At 42.8% G+C, this 22,740-nt stretch overlaps 1 protein-coding gene across 1 annotated transcript; it reads right to left on the minus strand.

Moving 5' to 3' along the window:
• Nucleotides 1-2,924: 2,924 nt before the first annotated feature.
• LOC128060614 (uncharacterized) lies at nt 2,925-8,258 on the minus strand. Its single transcript, XM_052653002.1, is given in 5 exon segments — nt 2,925-3,824; nt 4,194-4,760; nt 4,762-5,491; nt 5,493-6,415; nt 6,417-8,258. Coding segments are annotated over 5 exon segments (4,962 nt in total).
• Between the last annotated feature and the right edge of the window lie 14,482 nt (nt 8,259-22,740).

The following is a 22,740-nucleotide window of genomic DNA, read 5'->3' on the forward strand; positions in this document are numbered from 1 at the left end:
ATTAATAAGTATTGTAGACAATAATCCAGCTATATCCTGTATACCAGCAATGCACAAGTGGAATTTGAAATTAAGAACGCAATACCATTAGCACCCACAAAATGAAGTACTTAGGTATAAATCTAACATATATGTACAAGACTCTGATGAGTAAAATCACAGAAAAACTAAATAATTGGAGGTAATATTTCATACCTATGGAAAGTTAGACTCAGTATTGTCAAGAGTTCTTCCCACCTTGGTCTATAATTGAATGCAATTCCAATTAAAATCCCAGCAAATTATTTTGCTGACATAGACAAACTTATTCTAAAGTTCGTGTGAAGAGGCAAAACTAGAGAAAAGCCAATACAGTTTTGCAGAAGAAAAGCAAAGTTGGAGCACTGACACTTCCAAGATCTACTGTAAAGTTATGATAATTAAGTCAGTGTAGTACCAGTGAATGAATGAAAAAGTAGATCAATGGGACAGAATAGAAAGCCCAGAATAGATGTGCATGGATGAATCTAATTGATCTTTGACAAAGGAACAAAGGCAACATAATGGGGCAAAAATAATATTTTCAATAAATAGTGTTCCAACATTGGGACATCCACATGCAAAGGACTGAATCTATGCAGAGACTTTGTTGTTGTTACTTAGTCACTAAGTCATGTCTGAGTCTTTTGAAACCACCTGGACTGTAGCTTGCCAGGTTGCACTGTCTGTGGGATTTTCCAGGCAATAATTGTTAGGCACCGAGCCCGTATCTCCGAACCGACCGAGAGAAAGCAAGTCCTCCACAGTAATGCAAAAAGGCAGGAAGGGAGTTTATTTCTAGTGCGCTAGGGTCCGAGTCTCATCCGACACAGCGGAATCCGACAGGGACCCTGAACAAAGGGATATGGTGGTTTATATACAGTCAGTTCTTTGTCTCAGTTACAGGAGTAGCTGGCATTACATGATTGGCTAGACAGGATGAGTGCATGTCCTGTCTCTTTCTGGTTGGTGTGTACGGGAAGTCTTCCTAATTTGGTCAAGGAATGCTGTATTTTCTTCCCAGCTAACAGGAAACATGACTCAGGTCCCTGGTGCTATGCACCTCACTGAGCCGTCCGGCCTGCCTGACATTCCCCCCTGTTCTTAAATCATACAGAGGAATCTTCCTCTGGTTCCTGAGACACAGTCTGATATTGTTGCCGAAGCACGAACAGCTGTACTGTATTTATGCATTCCTTTACAAAGGCTACAAGTCTATTGATAATGCATGGGCCAAAGCTAAGCATTAATAAAAGTACTAATAGGGGTCCCAGCAATGTGGAGATTTGGGTGGTCAACCAAGGGGACTGTTGAAACCAAGTCTCAAACCACCCTTGTTGAGCCTCACGTTCTCTTTTACGTTGGGCTAATCCTTCTCTCCCTTTGGCCATAGATTCCCTGACTTTTCTGGTGTGATTTGCATAAAAACAGCACTCTTCTCCTAGGGCTGCACAAAGTCCTCCTTGTTGCAGAAAAAGCAGATCTAAACCTCTCCTGTTTTGCAGGACCACTTCAGATAGTGAAGTTAAAGATGATTCTAAATGACTAATAGATTGTTCTATACGGGTAATGTCTTCATCTATAGCCACTCTTAAAGAGTTAAATCCTTGACTTTGCATGGACAGAGCTGCTATTCCAGTTCCGGGCCCGGCTAATCCCAGACCGAACATAGTTGCTATGGTTATGGCAGTAATGGGCTCTCTTAACTTTATAAGCTCTTTCTTGTTGATTAAGAGTCAATTTGTGGGCCCAATAATCATATACAGCTTCTTCTGGTCGATACAGTATCTTTGGTATCACAGCCAGCATAACACAGAATTCTTTTTTAGGGTCAAAGATTGAGCTGTGTAAGCATGGAGTCAGCCCCGTGTGTGAACAGACCCACCATCCTCCCATCCATGGCATTAACCACCTGGCTATGGGCAAGTCCATAGGCTCAACGACATGCGCACACAGTGGAGACCTCTCTGATAATATCTTGCCCATACATAACCCTTTTCCCCATACCTCTCTCATTGTAAGGCCTACTTTTCGTTCTCCCCATCGACATTGGGGAGGATTGGTGCCGTTGGCCAGGTCGTAAGAGGCGTTGAGGCCTACTGCCTCGTAATAAGGGGGAATTAAGTTGTAACATAAACAGGATTTAGTTGCCTCAGGATGGGTTTGATTTAAGGTAGCATAAGCTGCCTTTACTAATTTCCATAGTGGATCTGTTTGTCCAAGTTTAGCAAGGGGGCCTGCCTCTGGGTCTTCTGTTGGTCCCTGGGATGTAGGTAGGGAGGTTGTCGGGTAGAGAGTTGCATGGACCTGTTCAACGGGGTTTGGACCGATACTATACATTTGTACTGGTTCTAAAACTTGACTCACAACAATGATCCCATTATAAGTAGTCAGGTCATTTCTAGTCTGAAGTCCCCATGATATCCCGTTGACCCAGGCCTTCTCTTTTTTTGCTTTGTCAATGTTAAACCTTATTTTTACCTGGGCAAAGTTATGATCCTTTTCCCAATTGGAGTACGGAGGTACGGGTCCTACAAATGAGAACTTAAGCAAGTCCCGATTTCCTACATCTTACCGTCTATACCCTGGAGTCTCCGACCCATCATTAGAAGTTACGCAGTCCCAAGATTTACAATAAGAGTCCTGTATCCCCCCACAGATCTTCCAGTTGTGCCTGGGTGCACCTGGACATGCCCAGAATGCATGATTCCGGAGGTAGCCCCTCTTCCAAGGTACATTTACCACCGGCTTAAGGTCAAAGTAGAAGTCTGGCCACCAAGTATTTGGTGGATGTATTGCGGTGGTGGAGTTAAGCATCTCACGTGTTAGTCCATTTTGCAGTTTCCAGGTGATTTTGACGGGTCGGTGTGGGTTCACGCTGGCAGCTTTGGAGCAGAGTAACGTGGTCATCCATAGATGGTCCAGACGAGTTGCCTTGGTCCTGTCGACGACGCTGGAGCTTCAGCCTCAGGGGGTTGGACAGGTGCAGATGCTTCCCATTCTTTTTTAGCGTCTTCCTGCTCTGCTGAAGTAGCTGGACGTATGTGGTTGCAATGCACCCAAGGCCCGATACCATCGACCTTTAGGGCAGTTGGGGTGGTAAGAAGAACAACATAAGGACCCTTCCATTTAGGTTCTAGTGCCTTGGTGTGGTGCCTTTTGACCCACACCCAATCTCCGGGGCCGATGTTATGTGAGGGGATAGTCCCCTTGTTTTGACCCTCATGTATTTCCCGGACCAGTTTCCAGACACAAGAATGCACTTTGCCCAAAGCCATCAAAGCCTCCTGGAATTGTCCCAAAGTAGGAGGTGGAAGTTTCTTTCCTTCAAATACTGGACATACAGGGGGAGGTCGCCCATACAGAATTTCAAATGGGGTCAGATTAAGCTGATAAGGAGTATTACGTGCGCGAAAGAGGGCGAAGGGAAGGAGAGTCACCCAGTCCCCGCCAGTCTCTATAGCCAATTTAGTTAAAGTTTCCTTTAGGGTCCGATTCATTCTTTCAACTTGCCCCGAGCTCTGTGGGCTGTATTCACAATGTAATTTCCATTTGGTCCCCAGAGCTAGGGCAAGGCTCTGAACTATTTGGCTCACAAAAGCAGGTCCATTATCAGAGCCAACAGTCACCAACAGACCAAACCTGGGAACTATTTCTTCTAAAATCTTTTTAGCCACTACCATTGCAGTTTCTCCCTTAGTAGGAAAAGCTTCTACCCACCCTGAGAAGGTATCTACCAACACTAACAAGTACTGGTAACCATACTTGCCTGGCCTTACCTTGGTGAAATCTATTTCCCAGTGCTGCCCTGGCCCTTCTCCCCGATACCTCAGCCCTGCGTGTTGCCTCTTTCCTGGCCTCATCTGTTGACATGCCTTACAAGCATGTACTATGTTCTTCACAGTTGTTTGGTGCCGGGGGAATCGCAGGCGCGCAGTTTGAAAAAGCATCAGAGTCTTTTTCTCTCCCAGATGAGTAGACGAGTGTAGATGCTCACACAGTTGCCGTCCCAACTGAGCAGGGAGTATCAAGTAACCATCGGAGTCTCGGTACCATCCATCCTCTCCTTGTTGGAGGTTGGGACGTTCCTGGATCCAGGCAAGGTCTGTGGATGAATACTCAGGGGTTGGGGGCAAAGTTCCCATACCTGGGGGTGGAAGTCCGATCGCCAACACCGGAGCGATAAAATCTTCATCAGCCGCTTTTCGAGCTGCAAGATCTGTGGCACGATTTCCTTGTGCCGTGGGGCTGTCCCCTTTTTGATGTCCAGGTACATGTACTATTAACACAGCCCGAGGCAACTGCACAGCCTCCAGAAGTCGACGGATTTCTGGCAAGTTTTTAATCTCTTTTCCTTCAGCTGTCAAAAACCCCCGTTCCCGATATATCGGGCCCTGGATGTGTACGGTGCCAAAAGCATAGTGACTGTCAGTAAAAATAGTTATTATTTTTCCTTTAGCTCTCTCTAATGCTTGAATCAGGGCAATTAACTCTGCTCTTTGTGCTGAGGTGTCTGGGGAAAGAGTCTCCGCCCATATCGTCCGTCCAGAATCATCTACCACTGCGGCCCCGGCCCATCTCTGTCTATCTTTTACATAGCTGCTTCAATCTGTAAACCATATTAGCTCACTGTTATCCAGTGGCGTATCTGTTAAGTCCTTCCGTATTGCCGTTACTCCGGCCAGTATCTCATTGCAATCATGGAGGGGGCTATCCCCCTCCGGATTGGGCAAAAGAGTAGCCAGGGTTTAGAGTGCAGGGCGTTTGAAAATGAATCCGTGAGGTGTCAAGTAGCAGGGCCTGGTAGTGTGTCAAGCGGGCATTGGAAATCCATTTACCCGGGGGTTGTTTCAGAACTCTCTCTATAGCATGAAGAGTGTAGACCAAGAGTCTCTGTCCATAAGTCAGTTTATCAGCATCATGGACTAGGAGCGCAGTGGCCGCGATGATTCGGAGGCAAGGTGGCCATCCGGCTGCCACTGGGTCCAGTTTCTTGGATTGGTAAGCTATGGGACGCTTCCAAGGTCCCCACTTCTGTGTTAGTACCCCTTTTCCTATCCCTTGCCTTTCATCTATAAATAATTGGAAAGGCTTAGATGGGTCAGGAAGGGCAAGGGCAGGAGCTTCCAGCAAGGCACGCCTGAGCTCCTGAAAGGCCGTTTTCATTGACTCAGCCCATTTCCAGTCTTTGTTTTCTTTGGTCCCTTCATACAGGGGCCTGGCCTTTTCTGCAAACCCCAAGATCCATAATCGGCAATATCCCACAGTTCCCAGAAATTCTCTCACTTGTCTAGGGTTGGCCGGCTCAGGGATCTGGAGGATGGTTTCTTTCATAGCCTGTGTTAGCCACCTCTGGCCCTGTTTTATCTTATAACTGAGGTATGTAACCTCTTGCTTGGCAATCTGGGCCTTTTTGGCACTGGCCCTATAACCTAAAGTCCCCAAGGTTTGGAGAAGGTCACCTGTTGCCTTTCTCTGTAGCCGCTGCCAGCATAAGGTCATCAACATATTGTAATAAAACAATGGTAGGGTGTTCAACCCGATACTCACGGAGGTCTTCATCCAAGGCCTTGTTAAACAACGTGGGTGAGTTTTTGAAACCCTGTGGTAATCGAGTCCACGTCAGCTGCACAGGAGTCTGACCACCGTCTTCCTGCCATTCGAAGGCGAAGATCTCTTGGCTTGCAAGGGCAAGAGGCAGACTGAAAAAGGCATCTTTTAAATCTAAAACAGTATACCAAACGTAGCTTGGTGGCAAGCTGCTTAGCAATGTATAAGGGTTAGGAACCGTAGGATGAATATCACTCACCCGTTTGTTGACCTCTCACAGGCCTTGAACTGGTCTAAAATCAGTTCCCTCAGGCTTCTTTATGGGAAGCAGGGGAGTGTTCCACGGGGACCGGCACTTTCTCAAGACCCCAGCATCTATGAGGCATTGTATGTGAGGAGTAATTCCTTGCCAAGCCTCTTGACTCATGGGATACTGCCGCACTCTCACCAGTGTGGCACTGGCTTTCAGTTCCACAATAATAGGGGGCCTCTGTTTGGCCAGTCCCATTCCTGCTGTTTCAGCCCAGGCCTGAGGGTATCTATGAACCCATGGCTGTACTTCAGGACTTATTGTTGCTGGGGCCTCTGGCAAGTACAGTCTGTATTCATCCTTTAATGCCAGAGACAAGACCTGAAGAGGATGCCCAGTTCCATCTAAAACTGACACTTGCCCATGGTCGAAATGAATTTGGGCATTTACTTTAGATAGTAAATCTCTTCCCAGCAAGGGCGCTGGACACTCAGGTATCACCAGAAAGGAATGGGTCACTTGGTGGGCCCCCAAGTTCACATGCCATTTTGTAGTCCATCCATATCACTTAGTCCCGGTTGCTCCCTGCACCCAGCATACTTTTCTTAGACATGGGTCCATCTCTTTGGTTTAAGACTGAGTATTGAGCTCCCATATCCACCATGAAGCCAACTGGTTTCCCCTCCACATTTATAGTTACCCAGGACTCGGGGAGGGGCGTCGAGCCCTGACCCCCCTAGTCACTATCCTCACCCGCATAGAGGATATGACTGTCTGGAGAGGGAGTCTCGTTCTTGGGATTTTTGGGCCCCTCTTTTAGATTTTTCTTGGGGCATTTATCTTTCCAATGTCCAATCTCCTTACAAAATGCACATTGGTTTTTTTCAAGCTTACGCCTTGCAGGTTTTTCCTCAGTCTTTGAGTCTAGCTTTTTCCCTTTTTGGAACCTATTTTTGTTTTCAACTCTGGTGAAAAATATCTGAGCCAGCTCTTTTTGGTTCTTACGGTTTTCTTCAGCTCTAAATTCTCTTTTTTCCCTTCTAATGCGGTCCTCTCTCTCCTCTGGGGTCTCTCTATGATTGAAAACTCTCTCTGCTGCCCTCACTAGATCTTGCAGGGACTGTTCACCCAGCCTCTCTATCTTTTGTAACTTTCTCCTAATATCAGGGGCTGCCTGATTCACAAATGCTAGCATAACTGCTGCTCGAGACTCATCTGCCTGTGGGTCCATAGGAGTATACTGTCTAAAAGCTTCCATTATCCTTTCAAGGAAGGCTGCTGGGCTCTCATTTGGCTCTTGCCTCACTGAATTTACCTTGGCCAAATTAGTTGGCTTTTTGGCGGCCCCTCTAAGGCCAGCCATAAGGATCTGGCGGTACATTCGGAGATGCTCCCTACCTTCAGAGCATTCGAAGTCCCAGTTGGGTCGCACCAAGGGGAACCCCTCCTCAATGAGGTTAGGCTGTATTGTGGGCCTCCCATCTACCCCCAGCACATTCTTCTGAGCTTCTAACAGGATTCACTCGCGCTCCTCTGTAGTGAAAAGCACCTGTAACAGTTGCTGATAATCATCCCAAGTGGGGTTGTGAGTAAAGAGGATAGATTCTAAAAGATCAATAAGACCCTGCGGTTTTTCAGAGAAAGAGGGAGTCTGAGTTTTCCAATTGTACAAATCACTAGTGGAAAAGGGCCAATACTGATATGTCCATTCCCCGCCCTCTCTGGCTGGCCCCGCCCGGACCGGAAACGCGTGAACAGTGGAGGAGGGAATTTCCGGGCCTTCTTCTTCCGCTGCGCTGGCCATTTCCCTTGCTCTTCCCCGAATTCCCTGGGCAGGGCCCCCTTCCCTAGGAGGAGCCAAGGGCTCCGCCCTCCTCCGGGCTTCTCCCGATGAAACCTGTGGAACCTGTGGAAGCAAGGGTGGGTGTGGATCCGCATATGGGGGTGGGAACAATTCGGTCTCCAGATCTATCAGATTAGGATACAGAGAAGATTCCTGGAAGACTGGCTTTGGTTGATTGTCGTCCTTTTTTCCTTCTTTTTCTTCGGAAGCCTTCATGAATAATACCTGCGGGTTTGGCGAGGTTGGGGTTGGGGAAGAGGGACGGGGAGGTTTAGGGGGTTTAGGAGGAGCAAGAACAAAAGGTTTAAGCCATTCCGGCAGATTCCTCACTAGATCCTGCCAGACTAGGATGTAGGGAGTCTGATCAGGGTGTCCGGCAGGACTAGGAGCAAATACCTGCTCTTTAACTGCTTGGACAATCTGGGGATTGAAGGTTCCCTCTGGTGGCCATCCAACATCAAAGGTGGGCCACTCGGCGGAACAGAAAGTCACCAATTTGCTCTTCTTCACCAGTAACGAAAGATTCTGAGCTCTAGACTTGAAATCAGAAAAACGGTCGGTCATCAGAGATAGCGGAGTAGAAGTAGATTGCCCCATGGGTACAGAGAACACTAACAGCAACAGCGAGACTCACACAGACAGACAGTGCCAGCACACTGAGACATGAAAACAACACTACAAACAGACTCCAACTCCAATATTACTTTCAGTCCTCTCTACAGCACTTGTAACCCCTTCTCTGCTTGCAAGCGTCTTACCGTCAGGACGTCCTCCACGCCAGCTGCCCTCCTGGTACACTACCGGGGACCCGGCCTTACGCTGGACTTGCCTCTTCACTTTACACCTAGATGCCTCCCCAGCACGATACTGGGCCCCGGACTTAATCTAGGCCTCTGCTACGTTAGCACCGGTGCTCAGAGCTCTTACCTCCTAACGAGGTGGCCCCCTTCTACCAGGAGAGTTGTTCCCCCTTGGTGGGACGGAGATCCCGGACGAGCCCCCAAATGTTATGCATCAAGCCCGTATCTCCGAACCGACCGAGAGAAAGCAAGTCCTCCACAGTAATGCAAAAAGGCAGGAAGGGAAGTTTATTTCTAGGGCGCTAGGGTCTGAGTCTTATCTGACACAGTGGAATCTGACAGGGACCCCGAAAAAAGGGATATGGCGGTTTATATACAGTCAGTTCTTTGTCTCAGTTATAGGAGTAGCTGGCGTTACATGATTGGCTAGACAGGATGAGCGCATGTCCTGTCTCTTTCTGGTTGGTGTGTACGGGAAGTCTTCCTAATTTGGTCAAGGAATGCTGTATTTTCTTCCCAGCTAACAGGAAACATGACTCAGGTCCCTGGTGCTATGCACCTCACTGAGCCATCCGGCCTGCCTGACAATAATATTGGAGTGGATTGCCATTTCCTTCTCCAGGGAATCTTCCCAACCCAGGGATCAAACTCGCATCTCCTGCATTGGCAGGCAGATTCTTTACTACTGAGCACCAGGAAAGCTCACACATAAACTTACAGTTCAGTTCAGTTCAGTTGCTCAGTCGTGTCCGACTCTTTGTGACCCCGTGAATCGCAGCACGCCAGGCCTCCTCATCCATTACCAACTCCCAGAGTTCACCTAAACTCACATGCATCAAGTTGGTGATACCATCAAGACATCACATCCTCTGTCGTCCCTTTCTCCTCCTGCCCCCAATCCCTCCCAGCATCAGGGTCTTTTCCAATGAGTCAACTCTTCGCATGAGGTGGCCAAAGTATTGGAGTTTCAGTCTCAGCATCAGTCCTTCCAATGAACACCCAGGACTGATCTCCTTTAGGATGGACTGGTTGGATCTCCTTGCAGTCCAAGGGACTCTCAAGAGTCTTCTCCAACACCACAGTTCAAAAGCATCAATTCTTTGTCATTCAGCTTTCTTCACAGTCCAACTCTCACAGCTATCCATGACCACTGGAAAAACCATATCCTTGACTAGACAGACCTTTGTTGGCAAAGTAATATCTCTGCTTTTTAATATGCTATTTAGGGTGGTCATAACTTTCCTTCCAAGGAGTAAGTGTCTTTTAATTTCATGGCTGCAGTCACCATCTGCAGTGATTTGGGAGCCCAAAAAAATAAAGTCTGACACTGTTTCCACTGTTTCCCCACCTATTTCCCATGAAGTGATGGGACCAGATGCCATGATCTTCGTTTTCTGAATGTTGAGCTTTAACCCAACTTTTCACTCTCCTCTTTCACTTTCATCAAGAGGCTTTTTAGCCCCTCTTCACTTTCTGCCATAAGGGTGGTGTCATCTGCATATCTGAGGTGATTGATATTTCTCCCGGCAATCTTGATTCCAGCTTGTGTTTCTTCCAGTCCAGCGTTTCTCATGATATACTCCTGCATATAAGTTAAATAAGCAGGGTGACAATATACAGCCTTGATGTACTCCTTTTCCTATTTAGAACCAGTCTGTTGTTCCATGTCCAGTTCTAACTGTTGCTTCTTAACCTGCATACAGATTTCTCAACAGGCAGGTTAGGTGGTCTGGTATTCCCATCTCTCTCAGAATTTTCCACAGTTTATTGTGATCCACACAGTCAAAGGCTTTGGCATAGTCAATAAAGCAGAAATAGATGTTTTTCTGGAATTCTCTTGCTTTTCCCATGATCCAGCCGATGTTGGCAATTTGGTTATTTCTTACAGTACTGCAAATTAATATTATGCATACACACATATCTACTTGTTAAAGATTCTTTTCCTACATAGGTCATTACAGAGTATTGACTAGGCTTCCCTGTCCTATACAGTAGGTTCTTATTAGTTATCTGTTTTTTTTTTTAATATAGCAGTGTTTATATGTCAATCCCAGTCTCCCAATTTTAATAAGCACTTCTTTTAACATGTATGTGGCCAATATACATGTGAAAAGATGCTCAACATCTCTAATCCTCAGGAATATGCAAATCAAAACCAAATTATATATCATCTCACACTGTTGGGATGGGATTATCGAAAGAAAAACAAGAAATAAATGCTGGTGAGAATCTGGAGAAGCTGGAATTTTTGTCTGCTGTTGGTGAGAATGTAAAATCATCCCGCCACTATGGAAAACAGTATAGAGATTCCTCAAAATATATAGTAAAAAGTAGGACTACCATATGATAGTAATTTGATTTCTGGATATTTAACCAAAAGCATTGTAATCAGAATCTCAAAGGTATCTTTGCACTCCCATGTTCATAGCAGCATTATTCATAATAGCCAAGATGCAGAAACAACCTAAATATCCATCAATGGATGAATGCATAAAGAAAATGTAGCATGTCCATATAATGGAATATGATTCAGCTTTAAAAAATGAAGTTTGCTACATGTGAAAACTTGAGTAAATCAGTCGAGGAAATCATGCTGAGTGAAATAAGCTAGTCACTGAAAAACAGATATTGATATATGCATTTGTTTTACATATATAAATTGGTAAAACATTTAGAGGTACAGAGTTGAATGATAATTGCCAGGGACTGTGGGCAAGGAGAAATAGGGGTTTACTATTCAGTGGGCATGAAGCTTCAGTTATGCATGCTGATTAAGTAAGTTCTAGAGATCTTCTGTATAACATTGTGTCTATAGTTTATTTTACATTAAAAAAATTTGTAGAGGGTAGATCTCATGTTACATATTTTACACAATAAAGAAAAAAATGATGATAAAGCACCATTAAAACAAAAGTTATATTTTAAAAGGGAGATAATGTTGTCCTTTCCTATGTATATAAATTTGACAACCTTGGTAAGATGACTAATTTTCTAGGAAAATATAATTTAATAAAATGGAACACATTAGAGATAGGAAGTTTAAAAAAAATGGTTTCCATAAAAGAAACAGATGGTTTATCAATGAACCCTCCACACAAAAACATCAGGCTTGTATATTTGCAAAACCTTCAAAGACAAGTGAATCCCTGTTCTTAAATTGTTCCAGATCATAGTAAAGGAGGAAAACTTCCAAATTTGTTATATGCTGCTGCTGCTGCTGCTAGGTCGCTTCAGTCATGTCCGACTCTGTTCGACCCCATAGACAGCAGCCCACCAGGCTCCTCTGTTCCTGGGATTCTCCAGGCAAGAACAGAGTGGGTTGCCATTTCCTTCTCAATACATGAAAGTGAAAAGTGAAAGTGAAGTCATTCAGTCGTGTCCGACTCTTTGCGACCCCATGGACTATAACCTACCAGGCTCCTCTGTCCGTGGGATTTTCCAGGCAACAGTACTAGAGTGGGGTGCCACTGCCTTCTCCAGTGATAGTCATTAGTGCTACCCATTGAACTTGTTATATGAAGCAAGTATAACATTGATACCTATACCTGATAGAAATCTGTGGAAAAAAAAAAACAACAAAGACCAATATTACTTATGAATAGTGGTACAAATATTCTAAGATAATAATAGCAAATAGTATCTAAAAGTACGTTTAAAATAATAAACCATAAGTAATAAGATTTATTTCACAAATGTAGATCTAGATTTATGTTAAAAATCTATCAATATAGTTCAACATAATAATAGATCAATGGAGGAAAAATAATATGATCATCCCCATATCTCCATAGATGCTCAAACTCTTCTCACAAAATTTCACGATCCTTAATACAAACATTTAATGAAACAGGCATCAATATTAGCTGTGTAAAGCAACCATTTTATTCTGCTCACAGATCCTGTAGGTCAGAATTCTAACCAGGCTGAGGGAGCATGTACTATGTCTGTTCCTTGATGTCTGGGCCTCAGCTGGGGACATGAATGTATGGAGATGACTCAAAACCTGGGTCCTGATATCAGGCTTAGTATTTGATTTGAGATGACTCAAAGGCTGGGTTCACTTGACTGCAGATCAGAGTGCCCACATATGGTTTCATCATTTGGTATGGGCTCTCACAGAGTGGTGGCTGGGTTGTGACAGGGTATGTCCTGAGAGACAGCATCTGGAGGAGAGGTATCTTTCCAAGAGTAAGAAGGCTTCATTTGACCTAGGCTCACAGGTCATATGCCTTCACATCCTATTGGTGTCAGTTAAATCACTAAGGCTGACATTACTCATGGAAACCAGAATTCAACTTCACTCCTTGATGGGGAAGTGACAGGATCACACTGCATAAAGACATTTGGGATGGCAGGTAATTTTATAGCAACTGTTGTTGTTCAGTATCTCAGTCATGTCTGACTCTTTGCAGCCCCATGGACTGCAGCACACCAGGCTTCCTGGTCCTTCACCATCTCCTGGAGTTTGCTCAAATATGTCCAGTGAATCAATGATGCCATCCAACCATCTCATCCTCTGGTGTCCCCTTCTTCTGCCTTCAATCTTTTCAAGCATCAGGGTCTTTGCAAATGAGTCAGCTCTTCGCATCAGGTAGCCAAAATATTGGAGTATTAGCTTCACCATCAGTCCTTCCAATGAATATTCAGGACTGATCTCCTTTAGGATGGACTGGTTGGATCTCCTTGCAGTCCAAGGGACTCTCAAGAGTCTTCTCCAACACCACAGTTCAAAAGCATCAATTCTTCAGAGCGCAGTTTCTTTATAGTCCAACTCTCACACCATACATGACTACTGGAAAAACCATAGCTTTGACTAGACGGGGTTTCATTGACAAAGTGATGTCTCTGCTTTTCAATACTCTTTCTAGATTTGACATAGCTTTTCTTCCAGTGAGCAAGTGTCTTTTAATTTCGTGGTTTCAGTCACCTTTTGAGGTGATTTTGGAGCCCAAGAAAATAAAGTTTGTCATTATTTTCATTGTTTCCCCTTCTATTTGCCATGAAGTGATGGAACCAGATGCCATGATCTTCATTTACTGAATGTTGAGTTTTAAGCCAGCTTTTTCACTCTCCTCTTTCGCTTTCATCAAGAGGCTCTTTAGTTCCTCTTCATTCTCTGCCATAAGGGTGGTGTCATCTGCATATCTGAGGTTATTGATATTTCTCCTGGCAATCTTGATTCCAGCTTGTGCTTCATCCAGCCTGGCATTTCACATGATGTACTCTGCATACAAGTTAAATAAGCAGGGTGACAGTATACAGCCTTGACGTACTCCTTTCCCAATTTGAAACCAGTCTCTTGTTCCACATCTGGTTCTAACTGTTGCTTCTTGACCTGCATACAGGTTTTGCAGGAGGCAGGTAAGGTGGTCTGGCATTCCCATCTCTTTAAGGATTTTCCACAATTTGTTGTGATACACGTGGTCAAAGGCTTTAGTGTAGTCAATGAAGCAGAAGTACATGTTTTTCTGGAATTCTCTTGCTTTTTCTATTATCCAATGGATGTTGGCAATTCGATCTCAGGTTCCTTGCCTTTTCTAAATCCAGCTTGAATATGTGGAAATTCTGAGTTCATGTACTGTTGAATTGTGGCTTGGAGAATTTTGAGTGTTACTTTGCTAGTGCGTGAGATGAGTGCAACTGTTTGGTAGTTTGTAGAAGGCAATGGCACCCCACTCCAGTACTCTTGCCTGGAAAATCCCATGAATGGAGGAGCCTGGTAGGTTGCAGTCCATAGGGTCGCTAAGAGTCGGACACGACTGAGCGACTTCACTTTCACTTTTCACTGTCATGAATTAGAAAAGGAAATGGCAACCCACTCCAGTGTTCTTGCCTGGAGAATCCCAGGGACAGGGGAGCCTGGTGGGCCTCTGTCTATGGGGTCGCACAGAGTCACACACGACTGAAGTGACTTAGCAGTAGAAGCAGCAATGTGGTAGTTTGAACATTCTTTGGCATTGCCTTTCTTTGAGATTGGAATGACAACTGACCTTTTCCAGTCCTGTGACCACTGCTGAGTTTTCCATATTTGGAGGCATATTGAGTGAGGCACTTTCATATCATCATCTTTTAGGATCTGAAATAGCTCAGCTGGAATTCTATCACCTCCACTAGCTTTGTTCATAGTGATGCTTCCTAAGGCCCACTTGACTTCACATTCCAGGATGTCCGGCTCTAGGTGAGTGATCACACCTTTGTGGTTATCTAGGTCATGAACATCTTTTTTGTACAGTTCTTCTGTGTATTCTTGCCACCTCTTTTAATATCTTCAGCTTCTCTTAAGTCATACAGTTTCTGTCCTTTACTGTGCCTATCTTTGCATGAAATGTTCCCTTGGTATCTCTAATTTTCTTGAAGAGATCTCTAGTCTTTCCCATTCTACTTTTTTCTTCTATTTCTTCACATTGTTCACTTAGGAAGGCTTTCTTAACTCTCCTTGCTATTCTTTGGGACTCTGCATTAAGATGGATATATTTTTCCTTTTCTCCTTTTCCTTTTGCTTCTCTTCTTTTCTCAGCTATTTTGTAAGGCCTCATCAGACAGCCATTCTGACTTTTTGAGAATTTTTTTTCTTGGGGATGGTTTTTATCACTGCCCCTATACAATGTTATGAACCTCCATCCACAGTTCTTCAAGCATGCTGTCTATCAGATCTAATCCCTTGAATCTATTTGTCACTTCCACTATACAATAACAAGAGATTTGATTTAGGTCATACCTTAATGGCCTAGTGATTTTCCCTACTTTCTTCAATTTAAGTCTGAATTTTGCAATGAGGAGTTTATGATCTGAGTCACAGTCAGTTCCTGGTCTTGTTTTGACTGTACAGAGCATTTCTGTCTTGACTGCAAAAGAATATAAACAGTCAGATTTCAGTACTAGCCATCAGGTTATGTCCACGTGTAGAGTTGTTGCTTGCGTTGTTGGAAGAGTGTGTTTGCTATGACCAGTGCGTTCTCTTGGCAAAACTCTGTTAGCTTTTGTCCAACTTCATTTTGTACTCCAAGACCAAATTTTCCTGTTACTCCAGTTATCTCCTGACTTCCTACTTTTGCATTCTAGTCTCCTATCATGAAAAGGACATCTTTTTTTGATGTTAGTTCTAGAAGGTCTTATAGGTCTTCATAGCACTGTTCAACTACAGCTTCCTTGGGATTACTGGTTGGGGCATAGACTTGGATTGCTATGATAGTGAATGGTTTGCCTTGGAAACTAACAGAGATAACTCTGTTCATTACTGCCATTACTGGAAAATATAATGTCACATTTGGCATCTTATTAATGGTGAGATATTAGAGGTGTATATGCTAAAATGATAAAGACAAGATGCTCCCCATCTTCACTACTATTTAACAATTTAGCCTATATGCCTTATATTGAGGTTTTTACCTGCATAATTAGAATAAAGAAACATTAAAAACACCATACGAATCGAAAAGGACAATCTCGTGTGTATGTGAGAGAGAGAGGGAGAAAGAAAGAGAAAACAAGAGAATGTTAAATATAGCACAAAACTGGATGGAAAGTATACAGATGCTTATAGCCTTATTATTTATTAGGAACTCAAGATATGGACAATATTGTATCAGCCATACGAAGAGTGTATTATTAATAAAAACAGACTTGTTTTTTTGCCCTCTAGATACCTATGATGTGATAAAATATACAAACAGACCAAATAAACAATCAACAAAGCAATATCATTATATTCTAAGACTACCTCTTACAAGAAGCTAAAATATGATTGTTGGCAAATTAAGGATGGATAACCCTAATACAGCAGTCTTCCCCGGTGGCTCAGTGATAAAAGAACTTGCCTGCCAATGTAGGAGAAGCAAGAGATGCAGGTTCAATCCCTGGGTTGGGGAGAGCCCCTGGAGGAGGGCATGGCAACCCACTTCAGTATTCTTGCCTGAAGAATCCCATGGACAGAGGAGCCTGGTGGGCTAAAGTCCATGGGGTTGCAAAGAGTCGGACACAACTGAAGCAGCTTAGCACGCATGCTTGCACAACCCTAATACAAAAAGTTTCTGAGAAGAGGTGGAGCATGAAGCAACGTGTGACAGCCTATATGAGTGGCAAACAGGAGCAGGGAAGAAAATGAAGCACAAGGACCAACTTGGGCAAAATGTGGCTATTTATGTGAAAAGCACCATGTTGCTGGTTAGTAGCAGGAGCTCATGTGCACAAGAAATAACCTTGTAAACAAGTTCAGACATTTCAACTCAGGGTGAGCAATTAAGAAAGGGAAAGGGGTGCCTATAAAACATCATTTCCCTCCTTCTCAATGTTTACACTCTTCAAATCTCTACAGAGGTTTGTAATTGAAAATATACAATAACAGTAATACTAATAATGATGAAGTTAACCTTTATTAAGCCCTACTGTATACTAACCATTTTGCTAAGTAAGTAATGCTAGCCTCAGCACTTCCAGTGTTCTTTCCTACCACACGGTTACTCTCTCAAAATTCATATGGGCTCTCTGCTGTCACAGAAGCCTGAGTAGAGAGCACTCAGGGGATTGTATTCTGCCTCCCAGTCAGTCATAAGTGGGGGGCACACCGTGGCCCACCTCCCATCTGTGTCCGATGCCCAGAGACACTGAGAGCTCAAGAGGTATTACCGTACGTGCCCTTTTCATTAGCATTCAGTTTTGGTCTGTTGCTTACGATGAGATAGGACAAGCATTTTCAGGGTGCTCCATTAAATTTCTTCCTAACGCCTGAATCTCTTTATGATGGTGGGAAGATAAGATGTCCTTGTCCTCCATGTCCTTTTATTATTCACTCTAACCTGGTTCTCTAGTGTCTCCATTCACCCATTCTGAAGTCTTCTTTTCCTAATCTTTGTAGATTATTTCTCCATTCTTTTGAAGACCGGGTAGTTGGTTCTTAAATGTTTTCTGAGGTCCTTTCATTTCACTGAATTTTAAATATTTCAGCCAATTTGAAGAGTTCATAATGATGAATAAGATTAAGCTTGGAGCTTAACCTTTTGAAACTGGGTGACGCGTTAACTCGGCTGGAACGCTGGTTAATTTAACAGCAGGAGTTGAATTAACTTGTCACAGCTCTGCCATTGTTAAATTTCCTGCTTCTGATCCTTGTCCCAATCTTACAGAGCTCAGTTGTCCTGGGACCGGGGGATGAGTCAGGGTGAAGAAGAGAGTGGAAATGGGGAAAGAAAGATGGCATGCATTGTTAGGAGGGGAGCATGCTAACCAGAAACGGCTATATGAAAAAATCATTTTAGTTGGGGAAGACTAGAAGAGAAAACGTGGAGGGGGAGGAAGTTTGAGAAATAAAAGGCAAAGCAGGTGGGTCATAGGGAGGGGGAAGTGAGAAATAGAGACAGGATGAGACAGAGAGAGAGGAATATATTATGAGGAGGCAATGGGTGATGTGACTTGAATTTCTCGGAAATGCATTGCATTCAGCACGCTAGAAGCCTTTAATACTGGCAGTCTGACACTCAAAAATAAAATCACCTGCTTAAAAATACCCCATGCATTAGGCAAAGCTGAAAATGTTGAATTACGGGATAATTTCACAGGTGATCTCAACAAAGAGAAAAGAGTTTCTCTAAATTTGGCTCAGCAGAAATTTCTCTAAATTTGTAGATCCATGTCAAACATTTTTGTTCAACACAATTTATTCAGAAAGGAAGAGAGTAAAAGGTTGAGAGTGGCGGGGAAGGAATAATTTGGAGACCAATGAGTCCTGGGAGAGATGGGGAGAGAGCAGGGTGGTCATTCCCCAGGGAAGAGGGGGAGCACATTTGCGGAGGCTGGGGACAGAAAGCAAAAAGCAGAAGCAGCTGCAGCAGTTACATTGCCAGTTATCTTTTCCTTCAACAAAGTATCGGGCATTGATGGGCTGTGATCCTCTGCGCACGTATTGCCTACCCTATGAATAACTCTCAAACATGCATCATCTCAGGTTTGCTATTCTCGCCCTGAGAGGAAGATGCGTGCACTAGAGTAAGCATCCGGGCCTTTAGGGCAGAGGCCTAATAACACCTGAAATGCAGGCCAAATAACCAGCCTGCTTCTAAGCACCAGCCACTTTGAGGTTCATCAATAGAGATCACCTGGAGCCTGTCTTCCTTTCGATTGTTTCAGCAGTGCCTTAACACTGAAAGGACATTTTCTTTTCTATTTGTATGATTTTGTCTCAGGGCTCACATTATTCCACGGAAGCTCTAACAGGTTTTCAATTTTCAAGGTAGTTGCCTGAAAAGACTGTTGGCTGTTCAGGAGCCTAACCAACGCTCAGTAGCTGGATCTGAAGCGGATTACTAAGGATTCTGAGGCTTTTTGCTTCTGTCCAAAATTACTTTAAGGTATAGCTATCAGACAGCTGGGCTGTGTCTGATGGATCAAGAGAATGAGGCAAATGGAGAGAAGGTGAAAGGGATAAGTCAGAGATAGAGGACAAGAGGAAGGTAAAAAAAAAAAAAAGTACAAGAGAGTTAAAGAGTGAAGGGTTTCTTGTTTAGTTTCAGGATAGAAACTAAACTCTCAAGGCATTTTAAAATTCACCAGTTGATGTTAAAAGGAACTAAGAAAGTTTTGAATCTGGGAAGCCAGAGAGCAATACGCTGAAAAGTAACTGCAGTGATTCGATGAATTACCAGGTAAGACTGAATGTCTCTCCTACATCAAAGCAGTTGGCTGGGTTTTTGATTGCTTTCACTTCAGATATTCCAAGCAGAGGTACCGTCATTGGTGAAGTTTGGGCAGAATTTGAGGGTATAAATTTGCAGAGTAGTATTAACCACATGCTTCCTTTTTCAGGGAAGGTAAATTAAAAATTTTCTCACCATCCAAACTGTACATAAGTCTCATAATAAAAACAACAGTAGTGGGAGGTGGATTTGTCTTCTTCTGCAGCAAAAGGACTTAATTTTTCAAGTTCTAAGGGATCTTTAAATAGGTGTCTAGATAATCAACTCCAAGGGCAGCACTATATAGAAACTCCAATGCCTTCCTTGAACATAATGGACCTCAATATTGGCACACCTGAGTTTGATTGGCCTTACCATTTCCTTTAGTTAATGAAAACAAAGTAGGGGAAATTCAAATTAAAAAAGAGAAGCGTGAAACTTTCTATTCTCTTAGATAAATAAAACAATGATTTCCACTATGTTTCATGGAACATTATATTACATGAGAAAGATATTTCAATGAACTTATTTACAAAACAGGAATAGAGTCAAGGGGGTAAAAAACAAACTTATGGTTACAGGGAGCGGGGAGGAGGAAAGCGGGGAATGATAAATTGGGAGATTGGGATTGACAAATACATACGACTGTATATAAAACAGATAACTAATAAAGACCTGCTGTAGAGCACAGGGAACTCTATACTCTGTAATGACCTATATGGAAAAAGAATCTAAAAAAGATTTATGCATATGTATAACTGGATATAGGTATATATGCATGGATATATGGATATATGCATATGTATAACTGATTCACTTTGCTGTACAGCTGAAACTAATACAGCTTTGTAAATCAACTATACTCCAATAAAATAAAAAAAAAGAAATAAGAAAAGTACTTTAATACTGTACATTTCCAGGATGTAGTAAAAAAAAACAAACAAAAACCCACAACAACTTTCCAGACATATTGACTAGGGAATAATTTTCTTCACAGACTATCAATCCTTGCACTTTAGAATGCAGCTATTTCTTCTTAAGAATATTACATTAATAGTCACTGTTTCACCAGGCTTTCATAAACATTCTCAGAAATAATTCACCTACAATCTATTCAGATGCAGGACAGAATTTGACATTCCCAGTGCCACCAATATGATTTGATGGAATGGCTTTCACACAAGGAACATTTAGCTCTTTTTGTCATGCTAGCTTAGGCAGCACCTTCAGCTTGTTGTGACTTCTATTTGCACTGGACAGTGGTGTCCCATAATTTTAGGGGTACACGGTAAAGAGGGGCCACAGAGTTGCTACCAGGAAAACCAGTTCTCAAGGTTTCAGAGTTTCAGTGAGCTAAGAGTGTATATTCTGTGACCACAGAGAGGGGGAGATGCAGGCTTCTCTGCTGTGTTGGGACAGGACATCTGTACTCCTAGTCAAATGGCTACCCAGGCACCTAAGTGCTACTTTATGTGCGTGTAATTTCCATTATGACTTTAGACTGTCATCTTTCAGCATATTTTCATTTATTGTTTTTAGTTACAATCAGGGAAGTAATAGGAGAGCAATTCTAGCGAGTGAGAGCACAGATAAAATATGTAGACCCTGGAACCAGTGGGGTCTACTTAGCTACACCTCATATTTCAGTTCACAGAAATGTGCGTGGGGACTGACATAAGTACTCCCTGTTGTGTTATTGCTTCTGGCTCAGTAGTCCTTTGAGAAGAACGCAGAATAAAGGACTGCAGAGAACGGGTGCCGTCAAAATGGCAGTGCTAGAGACGGTACCTACAAGCACCTGATAGAGTTTTATGTTTTGTAACAAATGTTTTCTTGATGTTACCTTTAAATCCCACCTGCAATTCCTTCTCTTGCCATCGACATCAGTCGCCTCTCTGCTTTTCAGGCTTCTTTTTGAGGCATCAATGAACCTAAAGGAAACCAGCATGACGGGAATTTCATGACAACTTGCAGCACATAGCGCTTTCTTGGCAAGCGATGTTATTGAATGGCATTCAGACTCTCACGGCAGGGCCATGGCTGATCAATAATTTCCAGGAGCCCCTTTTGATTGTGTCAGAAGCAAAACCCAAGGAATGTGACTAGACCAGTTAGAAATAGCACCCTGACAGGAAAATTTCAGGGCAGTCAAAGGATAAATTGTAACATTTGGTTATATTACTATGTGCTAAGGCTCTTTCTTGACAGGAGACATTTGGTCCCTATTTTCAGGCTACAGAAGACTTTAACTAAGCATAAAGATATGAGTGTCACAAAGAAGTGTTTCAAACAGCTACATTAAGAAATTGAGGTTGTCAAATCTCCTCTTGTGATTTTAAAGATGAGAAATGATCATCTAGGTATGCACTTAAAAGTTCCATTAGAAAACTATTTTAAATGCTGTTATCCTGGTAAAGCCGCCCCAAATGAAATGGAAATAATGTTATGATTCCTAAACTATTTTTTTCTCATTTTTCTAGCAGGAACGTTTTTCAACTTACAATATAGTATAGTTATATCTTTTTAGCTTATTATTTTCTTTAGTAGTAGTAGTAGTAGGTCTACTCATATAAACAGTTGTGGCATGATTAGCCAGAAATTCCAACAGTTTATTAACTTTTAAAATGCATGTCCAGAATACTGCTAAAATATGGGAGACCTCGATAAATATTTTTGGGTGATGAACACAAAACCCTCTCTCTTCCTTTGTGTTATGCATGTAGGGAGCAGAAGACATCAACTTTCCCAAACATCACCATCCTTAGTGCTATTTATTGATGGCTGCACACGTTGAATACAATATGACTGGGAATAGGGAAAAGGAAGGCTTCCTAAGTGGTGCTGGTGGTAAACATTTTGTCTTCCAATACAGGAGATGCAAGAGACTTGGGTTCGATCTCTAGGTTGGGAAGATCCCCTGGAGTAGGAAATGATATCCCTACTCCAATATTCTTGCCTGGGAAATCCCATGGACAGAGGAGCCTGGCAGGTTACATCTATGGGGCTGCAAAGAGTCAGACACAACTGAGCAAGGAAAGGATCTTGGACTTCTTGTCCTCTTGTAAATTTTCAAACTGAAGGTCAGACTGGCTCCATGAGTAGTTTTTAAGTCATAAATGGTCATTGTAGAATTCAAAAGAAGATCTCCCAGACTCCAAAGACCTTGTTCACTCTTTAAGACTGAGGCCTAGTCAATGACAAAAAGTTGGAGCTAACAGATTATTTTGTTTTCAGCTTCAGTTATTCATCTGTAAAATGTGAATAATGTTATATTCATTCCATACATTTCAAAACTATTGTAAATAAGAGATAATTGATATGCAAAAATTAATATAATAGGCCTATAGTTACTGCCATTCATCATCATCATCATAATCATTATCCTCTTCAACCAGTTTGTAATGTGATGTATAGAGTTGTGGTAATAAGTCTTCTTAAACGGATAAAGTTTATATTGATCAGCACTCTGAAAGGGTCTGACTTGACAGAGAAGAAGAAAGGTCATTGAAGTTTAGAGGAGATGTACATGTCATAACTTGGAGGTGAGATAATTTTAACTTAATTTTATAGAGGATCTTTTAATCAAGACTCACTGGATAGGGTTGAGAGGAG

This window comes from Budorcas taxicolor, chromosome 2, assembly GCF_023091745.1.
Source record: "Budorcas taxicolor isolate Tak-1 chromosome 2, Takin1.1, whole genome shotgun sequence".
NCBI classification, from domain to species: domain Eukaryota; kingdom Metazoa; phylum Chordata; class Mammalia; order Artiodactyla; family Bovidae; genus Budorcas; species Budorcas taxicolor.